General features: G+C 46.6%; 1 protein-coding gene across 12 annotated transcripts in view; it reads left to right on the top strand.

Moving 5' to 3' along the window:
* PIK3R5 (phosphoinositide-3-kinase regulatory subunit 5) overlaps positions 1–13,408 on the top strand; it is a 74,698-nt gene that overhangs the window by 51,353 nt on the left and 9,937 nt on the right. For 11 of the 12 annotated variants that reach the window (XM_042255656.2, XM_042255653.2, XM_060395420.1 and 8 more), the window contains 3 exons: positions 1,424–1,492; positions 2,281–2,419; positions 12,883–12,952. In XM_042255656.2, the coding sequence (XP_042111590.1) occupies positions 1,424–1,492; positions 2,281–2,419; positions 12,883–12,952 (278 nt within the window). Of the gene's footprint in view, positions 1–1,423; positions 1,493–2,280; positions 2,420–12,565; positions 12,609–12,882; positions 12,953–13,408 lie in introns of those variants that run through there. The other variant, XM_060395425.1, reaches the window with a different exon arrangement.

The raw sequence follows: 13,408 nt of genomic DNA, 5'->3' as shown, positions 1-13,408 counted from the left end.
GAGAAGGAGGATTCTAAATTTCATCCTGCTGACATCACCAGCCACAGCAGAGGTGGCGTGCCTTTCTCTGCCTCTTCAACCCCCATGAATGCCACAATGAGTGGGGAGACCACTAGCATTTTAACCAAAGAATTCCAAATCATGTGTATGTATGTGTGTTTATGATGGACTGGGTGAGCTCTATCAAAGAGATGACTCATAAAAGAAGAAACAGAACTTGTAAACAATATGGAAAATGTTGCCTCAGTTATAATAAAATAAATGCAAATGAAAGCCATAACGACACAGCTTTTGCCTAGCAAATTTGCAAAAACTTTGAAATAACCCTTGCAGGGAAAGGCATGGTGAAACTGGTACTTTCATACATACAGGGTATTATAAATGGCAAAATTCTTTGGGAAAGCAGTTTGGCAATATATTTCCAAGATCATAAATATGGTTATAGTCTTTGAACCATTGATTCTACTTCTTGAACTCTGTCATAGATAGATAATCCAAATTATAGGTGTGTGCACAAAAGTTTTCATTGCATGAGTACTTAGAATAGCAATAAATAATTTCAAGTGTATAAAACAAAGCTAATAAATTATGGAGCTCTACCAGAAGGAGTATTATACAGCTAATAAAAATGATGAATAGTAGCCAAGAGAAGAAACAAAATTAGTACATTATAAAATTTTAGGGAGTTCCCTGGTGGCCCACTCGTTAGAACTCAGGGCTTTCACTGTTCTTGCCTGGGTTCATTCCCTGGCTGGGGAACTAAGATTCTGCAGGTTGCAGGATGTGGCCAAAGAACATGGAAAAAAATTATTTTCAGCTTTTTTAATCCAGAAAGGAAAAAGTTAACGTTTGTAATTTATGTACATTAAAAAAAAATCCATTAAATTGGGACTTCCGCGGTTAGGACTTTGCCTTCCAATTCAGGGGATGTGGGTTTGATCCCTCATCGGTGAGCTAAGATCCCACATGCCTTGTGACCAAAAAAACAAAACATAAAAAAGGAACCAGAAGAAATAATATTATAACAAATTCAATAAAGACTTTTTAAAAACTCCACAAAATTAAAAGATCAACAACAAACTGGAAAACATATACAACACAAATAATAGATAACTGTGTAACCAGGAGGGGGATAAAGGTGGTCTAAGAGATGATGTAGAAAGACAGAAATCCATTTATCATACTGTATGTAAAAGATGTGAAGTGTAAAAATACATACCCAATGATTACAACTTTGCAAAGGAAAATACATAGAGAAACGTGGTGTAGGGAGCGGAAAGTTGAAATATTAGCCGTGGCTAAAGGGGATATTGAGGGATTTTTTTAAACTTTTATTTTCTGAAAGTTTGTCCTGTGATTACTTTTCACTTAATGGGTTGTGCACCCCATGAGTGAGCCCCTGCCCATCCTGTCCTCCACACAGGTCCAAGAGAAGGGCACCTATGACCTCCTGGCCCCCCTGGCCCTGCTGTTCTACTCCACTCTCCTCTGTGTAAGTTCCCGGATGGGCCAGCCTTGGGGGCTGCAGGGGAGGGAAGGGAAGAACAGCCTCCTGGCGGGGGAGGGGGGGGGCAGAGCCCTCACAGCTCCGAGGATAAAGGCACAGTGAGAGAAGCTGTCCACCGATGACACTGCAGATGGGTGTTACCCCTCTGATGGCTTCAGATGACCATTTGAGAGACCTCCAGTGACTCCCCATGGACACCATCGTGTCGGGACTATCTGGGGACCCACGGAAGGGATGCAGTCACAGCCTGGTCCCAGTCACAGACAGGTTCTGCTAAGAGATGTGGTGTCCACCTCCCTTTGTACCCCCAGTGGTCAGCTACCCCAGTGCGGTCACCCCCTGTTCACCAGACCAGTGGCACCAGATGACTCCATGTACATTGAGTCAGTCCACTTCAAAGAATAAACATTTGCCTCTCTTGAGGATATTTAAATAAAGACGATTTAGCCCTGAAGACCATTCCGTAGCAGCAGTGGCCCCATTTACGATGACCTCCAAGGGGACAGCTTTTCAGAATTTGGTAAATTGTTTTGTTCGGTGAAAGCCAGGCCCCTGTCGTAGAGACATCCTTGGGCACCATCTCACCTGGCCGTCTGTAACTCACTTCTTGTGGGTAACTTTCAATTCTGCCCGCCTTCTCCCTGGGACACACTGCTGCCAGGAAAGGTATGCCCTTTGTGGAACATTCCAGAAAGAAGCCAGGTCTGCCCTGGAACATCAGTGAACTTTTTCTCACCTGGACTTCTCTGCCTGCCGCTCCTTCTCCACCCCAGACGCCACACTTCCCGCCAGACTCAGACCTCCTTCTGAAAGCATCCAGAACCTACCACCGATTCCTGACCTGGCCCGTTCCTTACTGCAGCATCTGCCAGGAACTGCTCACCTTCATCGATGCTGAACTGAAGGCCCCAGGTGAGTATGGAGGCGGCCAGCACGTGGGGCAGGGACCCTACAGGTCAGGAGATTCCCCGCCCTTCTGAAACTGGGCTAGGACCCTCCTCACCTCGCATCCCTTCACTTATCTCTGTCCATGGCCCGCCTCACAACCTTGGAGTCCCTCTTCATACGGCACTCGTGCTCCACGTCTACATCAACACCAGAAGACTGAAAGCTATGAACACCAGCAGGAACTCCAGGAGGAGTTCTCAGGGGGAGCTGAGCAGAGGTTCAGGTCAAGGAGACCCCATCTCATGGCTTGTGCCTCTGCTCTGATTTGCCAAGGGATTGGTCTGTGAGGTTGCCCAGCTCAGAAAGAGAAGCCGCCACAGTGTTGACAAGAGGCCCTTGTTTGTTCTCTTTACCCCAGAGCATATAGGGGGACATATGTGTGATGGACTAGGTTCTGGCCAGGAAAGGTGGCTGGTGCCAGGAATGAACAGGCAGACGGACACCATGACAGTGTGGGCAAGTGGTACTCAGGGTCCTTGAGAAACTGCAGGTGCCATAACACAGGGGTCCCCAACCTCCAGGATTTAATGCCTGATGATCTGAGGTGGAGCTGATGTAATAATAATAGAAATAGAACACACAGTAAGTGTAATATGCTTGAACTGTCCTGAAACCATTCCCCTGCAATCTGTGGAAAAATTGTCTTCCATGAAACCGGTCCCTGGTGCCAAAAAATGGATGGAAAGGGAAAGTGTTAGTCCCTCAGTCGTGTCCAACGCTATACGACCCCATGGACTGTAGCCCGCCAGGCTCCTCTGTCCAGGGCATTCTCCAGGCAAGAATACTGGAATGGGTTGCCATTCCTTTCTCCAGGGGATCATCCCAACCCAGGGATTGAACTGAGGTCTCCTGCATTTCAGGCAGATTTCTCTACCGTCTGAGCCACCAGGGAAGTTCAAAAAGAGTTGGGACTTTCACCAACATGGAAACAAGGTCTAACAAAGCTATTGTAAGAGCAAGAAAAATGTAATCAAGTACAATTTACTGACAGGTGGCCCCTCATTTGAGTAATTCCTCATATCAGTGGCTCAAAGGAGTAGTCACTTAAATATCCTAGTAGATGCCTCTGAAACATTTGATAAAATTCAGTATCTATTCTGAATAAAAATATCTTGGTTAAAAAAAAAATTCGACATCCATATTCCTGATATTCAAAGCCCCTCCAATATGTGGAAACTATTAATATATGGAAGGGTCCTTAATAAGGTAACAACCCATAGTGAAATACTAGAAGCATTTCTGTTATTAACAACTTTCCTCTTTGTGCTTATACGATTTTGCCTATGCAAAAAGACAAAAGTAAGGAATATTTCCTCTTCCAGAGAAGATAAAATTTTAATTTCGCAGAGTTCAAACAATTGGTTATCTGTCAAGACTGTGAGAATCACCTAAAGCAATGTCAAACTAATAATCAGGGAGCTAAGAGCTTTTTCATATAATAGCATCAACTCATAAGAAAACATAATGGGGAAAAATAATTTACAATAGCAACTAAAAATATAAAATAAATAAAGAAATGTGAATAACCTACACAGAGACAGCAAACTTTACTGAAGGATGAAGAATTTAAGAGACTTTGTTGGATTGAATCAATATTGTAATAATATCCAGTATTATGGAAATAAATGTAACTGTGATAAAAAATACCAATATCTTTAAAATTTTGACAAAATAAAGTCTATTGAACAGAATAAATGCTCTACAGTGGCATTTATTATGTATTTATTTCTGTATTCTTAGGGAAAAGTAAGAAAGGAATATTTCCCTACTAGGTCTTTAAAAGTACTATAAGGCTATGGCTATTAAAATAGTACAGTGTTGGTATAAGAATAGATAAATTAATGGGATGAAATAGAATGTCTCAGAACAGATTAAGTGTATAAAAATGTTTTATATGACAAAGAAGCATCCACAAGTCAGTAATGAAAAAATTTGTCATTTAATAAAGGGCTGACAGATTTGAGAGCATGAAATTAAAGCTTCTCTATGGCAGAACCCACCATAAACGGAAAGTAAATAAGCAACTAAGAAAAATATTTGCAATGAACAATATATCAAGCCCATGAAGAGTTCTTTTGTCAACTGAAAAAATAAGCAAACACACCAATGGAAGTATCGATACAAGGATATGATTCAAGCACATCCAGAAAGAACCATTAACAGCTGAGCAACACCCCTCCAGAATATTTACCCTCACTAGTAATAAAGAAAATCCAGAGCTAAATAGTGAAGACACCTTTTTCCCCTATCAAATTGGTAAACCTAAATATAGAACAAAAATACCAGTGTTGCTCAGGAAGTGGGGCGGGAGGGTGTCCTATAAAGCATTAAAAGTAATTATTTTTTCACCCAGAAATTCCATTCCTAGAAGTTTATAACCTGATGAATAATTATGGATGTTGCAAAGGTTTAGCTACAAAGGTGTTCATTGCTGTGTTCTTTTTAATAATCTGCCAATTCCAAAAAACCTAAATATTGTACATATTAATAGTTGAATATATTGTACCAGAGTCATTTGGTGGAATCCTACTCGGTCATTTAAAATGAGATCATAGGGCTTCCCTGATGGCTCAGTGGTTAAGAATCCACCTGCCAATGCAGGAAACGGGTTTGACCCCTGATCTGGAAAGATCCCGTTCTGTGGAACAACTAAACCTGTGCGGCACAACCACTGAGCCTGTGCTCTAGAGCCAGGGAACTGCAACTGCTGAAGCCCATGCTCTGCAACAAGAGAAGCCTCCACAATGAGAAGCTAACGCAACGCAACTTGAGAGTAGCTCCTGCTTGCTGCAACTAGAGAAAGCCAGAGTAGCAACAAAGACCCAGCATGGCCAAAAATAAGTAACTAAGTAAAATGATATCATAGAAATAAGGTTACTGAGATGAAAAGACGTTTATTAACTTGTTGAGTAAAAAAGCAGGCCCCCAAATACTATGTGTGTTGTAATCCCATGTTTTGTTTTATTCTTTTGAATCTGTATATGCCCCAGACTCTGTTTAGAACCTAGAGTATCTAAGTGTCTGATCATGGGCATTAAATACACACAGAACAGATGTGCTGAATCTTATTCCCTAGTAATTAATGGACCCTAGAAAGCTCCAGACTGAAACTTTATATGAAAAGTGCTTTGGAGAAATTTATGACTTCCCTTCCCAATTGATCATCTCATTTGTCTGCCCCCAACCAATGAGGTTGGGCTTGATTCCACCACAGAGCTTCCCTCGTGGCTCAGACAGTAATGCGTTTGCGTGCAATGCAGACAGACCTGGATTCGATCCCTGGGTGGGGAAGATCCCCTGGAGAAGGAAATGGCAACCCACTCCAGTATTCTTGCCTGGAAAATCCCATGGATGTAGGAGCCTGGCAGGTTACAGCCCATTGGGTCACAGAGTTGGACAGACTAAGCGACTTCACTCACAGCCAATCAGGGGCTTCCTAGGTGGTATCAGCGGTAAAGAACCCGCCTGCTAATGCAGGAGATGTAAGAGAAGCGGGGTTCCATCCCTCGTTTGGGATTATCCCCTGGAGGAGGGCATGGAAACCCATTCCAGTATTCATGTCTGAAGAATCCCTTGGACAGAAGAGCCTAGAGCCTGTCAGGCTACAGTCCATAGGATCACAAAGAGTCTGACACCACTGAAGCAACTTAGCACATAACACAATCAGCTTATCCATCTGCCCAACCAATCAGCTAATCTATCTTCCTCCAACCTATCAGCTGATCTGTCTGCCCAACCGATCAGCTGCCGTTACAGTCACTAAGGGCCTGGACAAGTACAGGCTATGTGTCCTTCAGTCAAAAGCTCCGCACTACATGAGCCTCACTTCCTGACAGAGGCTCACATGGAAGAATCAAGAAATCAGGGAGGCTCTCAAGAGAATGGTTGGACAAAGGCAGGTGCTGAGGCACATGATAAACAGACAAGTAGGCCAACCTCGCTTTCCAAGGCACCCTAAATGAACAAACCAATTTAATCTCTTTCATTCCCTTCCTCCTCACTATCCCCCCAAACAAACAGATCTAGATTGCTTCTGGGCTTCTTGGTGGTGACCAGAATTCCTTTAATGAGAAGGCAAAGCTTTTCTTCTTTTCTGTAACAGGACAGAAAGGATTTAAAATGCAAATGTCCTGGCAGGACCTTCAGTCTCTGCCTAAGATCTAAATGACATTCTTTTTGAAATGGGTCCAGGGGAGGGCTGTCACCTGCGTGCAGGGAGACCGCTTCCCAATTTCAAGTGGAACCAGCTGGCTGCCCTCTTGCCGCCCGCACGCTATGCCTTGAGATGTTTTTGTGGGCAACTGAGCAGGAACTCAGCTCCCAGCAGCCCCCAGCAAACAGATGTGAAGCTGAGAGGCGGGCTGTGGGGAGGTCCAGACACTGGGACTCGGGGTTCTATTGGGGAGAGGAGAGCCAAGCAGAGCAGCAGCTGGAGATGGAAATGGAGTGAGAGTCTTTGAACTCAGAGCAGTGAGGGCTCATGGAACCCTAGCCACTCACTGCTGAGGGTCTTCCCCTGGATCTTGCCCCTGGGAGCATATGAGGGCTCAGGTATGCTGGGGACCAAGCAAGTGCTTGAGGGGGATGCTCAGGCCAGGCTGCCCATGCCAGCAACGCTTCCTCTTCCTGGGGAAGCAGAACCGAAATAGGAAACCATTTGCTCTTGCCAGACAATCCTTTTCAAACAGTTAAAAAGCCTCAAACTCAAACAGATGCACGGTGAGCCTGTGTCAAAGACGCATTCCAACTCTTACTGAGGGAACTAGCCAGGAAGGTGGGAGAGGCGGTTTAAAGGAGGGTGTCAGAAACTGAGATTAATTTCTCATCTAAGCCACGAAAAGATGGCAGAATTAGATACAAAATTAGTCAACATCATATAGGAGAATGAACATCATACAGTGGGGAGAAAACCCTTTGACATTATCTTTTTAAAAAAATGTTTCATTGGAAGATAATTGCGTTACAATATTGTGCCGGCTTCTGCCATACATCATCATGAATCAGCCACAGGGATACATGTGTCCCCTCCCCCTTGAACCGCCCTCCCACCTCCCATTCCATCCCACCCCTCTAGGTCGTCTGTCACAGAGCACTGGATTGAGCGCCCTGTGTCACACAGCAAATTCCCACTGGCTATCTATTTTACATTGAGTATATATTTCCATGTAATGTATATATTTCCATTTGTCCTTCCCTTTTCTTCCCACACCATTGCCACAAGTCTGTTCTCTGTGTCTGCATCTCCACTGATGCCCTGCAAATAGGTTAATCAGTGCTGTCTTTCTAGATTCCATTCAGTTCAGTTCAGTCGCTCAGTCGTGTCTGACTCTGCGACCCCATGAACCGCAACACACCAGGCCTCCCTGTCCATCACCAACTCCTAGAGTCCACCCAAATCCATGTCTCTTGAGTCAGTGATGCCGTCTAACCATCTCATCCTCTGTCCCCTTCTGCCCTCAATCTTTCCCAGCATCAGGATCTTTTCCAATGAATCAGTTCCAATGAGTCAGGTAGCCAAAGTATTGGAGTTTCAGCTTCAACATCAGTCCTTCCAGTGAACATCCAGGACTGATCTCCCTTAGGATGGAATAGTTGGATCTCCTAGATTCCATACACACACGTTAACATATAATATCTGTCTTTCTCTTTCTGACTTCACTCTGTACAACAAGCTCTAGGTTCATCCACCTCATTAGGACTGACTCAAATGTATTCTTTTATATAGCTGAATAATATTCCATTGTATTTATGTACCACAATTCCTGTATCAATTCATCTGTTGATGGACATCTAGGTTGCTTCCATGACATTATCTTTTATAGTGAACAAAAAGCACTCATCTCACATCCACAAGTAAGCCTCTAATTTCATAGAACCTGACCCCTCATTAATATTAATAGCAAGTAGTAAATTCAACCACTAGGTGGGCTAGTTAGAAAGTGCTATGCTGTACTATGCTAACTCACTTCAGTCGTGTCTGACTCCGCCACCCTATGGACTGTAACCCACCAGGCACCTCTGTCCACAGGATTCTCCAGGCAAGAATCCTGGAGTGAGTTGCCCTATCCTCCTCCAGGGAATCTTCCTGACCCAGGGAGTGAACCAAAGTCTCCTGTGGCTCTCACATTGTAGGCGGATTCTTTACCGCTGAGCCACCGGGGAAGTCCAGTTAGGAAGTGCTTTGGTGTAATTTGGTAAAGGCAAGTGGGTAATAGTTTTGCCTCACTGCTGAGTAGCTCCACCCCCAGTAACCCAGCTGAGGGAGGCAGTAGGGGGAAGGGGAGACCAGGCACTGAGCTCTGTGCGGGAGGCTGAGGCTGCATCACTTGGTGGTTACCAGTACTTGGCACAAGACCATCTTGGGGTCCCTACAACTCTGGAGTTGTGGGGCCTTTGGCAAGACATTTCACATCATAGGAGCCTCAATTTCCTCATCTGTAAAATGGGAGGATAGTCATGTCTCCCTCTCAGCAGTTTGCAAGGATAATGCTGGTCTATTTTGATTTCCCATTGCTGGGGCAGGAGGGTTCAGAGTGGTTTTATCTTAGTAGGTGGATCCTGGCAAGGTCACAGGGAGAAGATGACAGGGACTTGGTGAGCTGGGCCCTCCACCCATGCAGCCTTGTGGAGTCAGTTGCCATGGAGATGAGTGAAACAGTTTATCCCACTTTGATGTGGCTGGGTGGCAGAGGAAGTGGGCAGGTTATCAAGCCTGTGGACCTCCCCCTTCTTCCTGACTCCACCCCTGCCATAGGGTCGCCCACTGCCTCCATCTGGGTGGCAGGAAGCCTCACGTCAGTACTTCCGGGTCCCACCCACCACAGCCCCCTTGGGTTCAGCCCGCATGTTTGTTGAGTATTTACTCTGTGCCTGCCTGGCTGTGCAGAACACAGCACTTGCCTGCTAAGAGTTGGCCTGTCATCCTGATGGGCGACAGTGGGCATCATATGTGTGAGTCACGCCTCAGTTTTCAAAGCACCCAGACCTCCACGATTATATCACCCAGCCCACAGCCCTGCAGAGTATGAGGGAAAAGCAGCATTGCTCCTATTTTGTGCATGAGACAACTAGGACTCAGAAAAGTTTGATGATTCTTGCTTTAGCTATAAAGTCAAATGTGAGAGCAGGAACATGGGCTTTTGGATAACAAAGAACTCTGCTCTGTCACTTATTAGCTGATGACGTTGGACAGGTTATAGAAGCTCTCTGAGCCTCCTGATCAAAAGTAGGACTGTGTTCATAGCAGCTGTGTTGACAGTAGCCAAGACACAGAAGCAACCTAAGTGCTCATCAACAGATGAACGGATAAAGGAGTGTGTGTGTGTGTGTGTGTGTGTGTGTGTGTGTGTGTGAGAGAGAGAGAGAGAGAGAGAGAGAGAGAGAGAGAGAGAGAGAGTTCCATGGCTGCTGTCCAGGGAACCCCAGAAGGAAGGAAAGCATAAGAGGAAGCCAGTAGCCAGGAGTGTTCGTGTCGTGGTAGGATGTGGGTCAGGAGGAGGAAGCCAGGATCATCTCCTGGGACAGCCGTGTGGCTATGGCTGAGCCTCCCCTGCCTCGTGTCAGCCCTGGGGACTCTGCCTCACGATGACCAGGCACCACATCGTGTCCTCAGCATGGACGTTCCATAAGAATGTCATTAACGTGGTGCCAGTTCCTGCTTGGTGACACCAGCAGTGATTGTCACTCAGCCTCTGTCTTCGTCAGCTGTCCTGTGCAGAATGGCCATTTCCAGTTATCACTTTAGAAAAGGGAAAGGGGTAGTGGAGGGATAATTTAGGAGTTTGGGATTAACAGTTACACACCACTATATATAAAACAGATAAACAGCCAGGACCTACTGTGTAGCACAGGGGACCATATTCAATACCTTGTAATAACCTATAATGGAAAAAACCTGAAAAAATATATATATAAAACTGAATCACTTTGCTGTACACATAAAACTAACTTAGTGTTGTAAATCAACTATGCTGCTAAGTCGCTTCAGTCATGTCCGACTCTGTGCGACCCCATAGACAGCAGTGCACCAGGCTCCTCCGTCCCTGGGATTCTCCAGGCAAGAACACCGGAGTGGGCTGCCATTTCCTTTTCCAATGCACGAAAGTGAAAAGTGAAAGTGAAGTTGCTCAGTCGTGTCCGACTCTTCGCGACCCCACGGACTGCAGCCTACCAGGCTCCTCCGCCCATGGGATTTTCCATGCAAGAGTACTGGAGTGGGGTGCCATTGCCTTCTCCAAAAATCAACTATACTTCAATAAAAAATGAATAAATTTTAAAAAATAAAAAGAAGGGAAGCTCAGTTGGGTAAACAAAGCTCAGTTATGAGGGCACTCCTGTGCCTGGACAAGGCATTTGCACTTCACCATGGCCGCCCACCATCAGCTCCCACTCACCAGGACACATCCCTTGCCCATATGGGGGGACCTTTTTGATTTCCTACATGTTAAGACCAGACACAGACCACCTAGGTGAGTTTTTTTGTTCAGCCCTTGAGCCAGTCTTGGTCTAAGTAAGACCGTTTCAGAAAGTTGCTCGTGTCTGCTGAGTTGCCCAGGGAAGACGGGTAAAGGTCAAAGAGGAGAGAAGCACCCACTGCCATGAAGCTCCCCAATAAGTGGAGGTTCGTTATCAAGAGAAGCCAAGGAAGGGGGATTTGATGGGTGTCTTTGGGGGAGGGGTAGAGAGTTTCAGCTAATGCTGTTGGAATCTGGGCTCTTCAGCACTTGCCAATCACTCTGGAAACAGCACCCACTAACAGAACATCATCAGCCAACAGCAGCTCCCAGCTAATGATGTCATAATTCCCAAATGTGATTGTTTGTTGTCTACTAAGTCGTGTCCGACTTTTTGCAACCCCATGGACTGTAACCCGCCAGGCTTCACTGTCCATGGGATTTGCCAGGCAAGAATACTGGAGTGTGTTGTCACGTCCTTCTCCAGGGGATCTTCCTGACTCAGGGATTGAACCCATGTCTCCTTCTTTGGCAGGCATTGGCAGGCGGATTCTTTACCGCTGAGGCACCAGGAAAGCCCCTAAGATGAGCAGGTGGAGAAACAGGATGTTAGAGAATGCTCCTTGTCCTGTAGACTAAAGACAACAGCAGGCTTCAAGGATAAAGTGGCCCACAGATCCTCCTGGATGGTGGCCCCAGCCTGGCCTGAGTCTACGGGGGCAGAACAGGGCGGCGGAGGTGTGGCATAACAGATCGATGGGGTGTGGGTTGCCTGTTAAGAACACTACATGGTATTTAAAATAGAAGTGTGGACAGATCAAGAGAAGACTTTGATGTCTGTGTGTTTTGGAGTCTGGGAGATTGGAGGGCAGGGAAACATGGGATGGCCAGGGACATTGTTGGGATTGAAGGGGCAAAGAGGGGACTTTTCTGTCATGTCTGTAGGAGGCCACTAGGTGGCGTCCTGAGTCCTGATAGTCATCACCTCTGTTTCAGGGACTTGCCTGTGGAAGTAGATATAACATTAATATCTCAACATGTGACAGTTACATAAAAGATACAGCAGACAAAAGGCACCGAAATCAAAGAAATCAGATCTCAAGTTAGAATAGCACAAATTGGAAATGTTTGACCACTTACAAAACAAAAGTCACAGCCCTCTGCTTACAGCCGTCTCTAACCCCAGTCGTGGCTTTGACTCCCCCAGGAGGCTGCCTTCTGCTCCAAACTCTCACCCAGTCCACGCCCAGCAGGGTCCCTGTGAGGCTGTCCAAACCCTAATGAGGGGGACTGCCTGCCCCCACCCTCCGCCGCCGAATCCCAGCCCCCTCGGTGAGAAGAACCAGGTGTCGTGGAGTCTCCTCACCGTGGTTGACACGGCACGGAGGACCTACTTTCCAGCTACAGAGCTAAGCTTCAGGGGAAAAGGGAAACCTTGGCTTGTTTCTTCTCAGCATCTTTGAATCAGGGGAGATGGAGAGATGGATGATGCCATGAAGGAAGGCTAGGATGGGATCCGTGGTGCAGACTCAGCCGCAGAGGAGGACAGCGCCAGGCAGGACTGCGGAATACTGAGGGTCCCCCGAGGCAGGGCCGGAATGCTGAGGGAAGGCGGGGGGGGGGGGGGGGGGGGGGGGCGGGGCTACGGCTCAGCTGCAGGAGGACGCCGGGACCTGGAGGGGTGGCAGCATCGGTGCCAGGTGGGCAGCGGGAGGCCACTTCGGGGTCCCTAGTCTCCTCCCTGGGTGCCCTGCACCTCAGTCCCTAAAGAGTGAAGCTTTGTGGGTTGGGTGGGGCCACGGAGGGGGCTGGGAGCCAGACTGTTAGAGGCCCTGGAGGCCAGGGGTCTAATCTTCCCCGTGTTCTGACCTTCATCCCGGAACTCCCAGTGCCAGCACCTCCAAGGAGCAGGGCCATGACTGATGAAGGAACAGGTAAATTCATGAACTGCTCTTTCGGGTTTTTTGGCCACAGGAATCTCCTACCAGCGCCTGGTGAGGGCCGAGCAGGGCCTGTCCACTAGGAGCCACCGCAGCTCCACTGTGTGAGTGCTCTTGGGGAGGGAGGAATGGCAGGGCGGGGGGCGGGGGTGTGTGATGTTTTGTGCACTGGCTCTTTTTTCTGGGCTAAGGGTCTTTCATCAGATTCCTAAATGGGTCTGAGATTTTAAAACAGAAAACAAAAATTATCTGCTTTGGTTATGCTGAACAAGCACGCATTACCTTTCTTTACCCCTACTTTTCAGATGAGGAAGCCAAAGGCCAGAGAGGGCAAGTAACTTCCCCAAGGTCACACAGCTAGTAAAAGTCTAAGCCAGGATTTGAGCCTCAGTCTTACTCAAAAGCCCAGACTCTTTGTATAATGTCTTTCTGCCTGTCAGTAAAACGGCATTTTCCAAACTTTCCTGACCAAGACCTAGAATTTAAAAATGTATTTTATATGAAAACCTGATACACACACATAGAGCTGAGACAAGTTTTACGAAAGAAAAGTCACCTTC

The sequence above is a fragment of the Ovis aries genome, chromosome 11 (assembly GCF_016772045.2).
Source record: "Ovis aries strain OAR_USU_Benz2616 breed Rambouillet chromosome 11, ARS-UI_Ramb_v3.0, whole genome shotgun sequence".
Lineage (NCBI taxonomy): Eukaryota > Metazoa > Chordata > Mammalia > Artiodactyla > Bovidae > Ovis > Ovis aries.
This window is presented reverse-complemented; position numbering and strand designations above follow the sequence as displayed.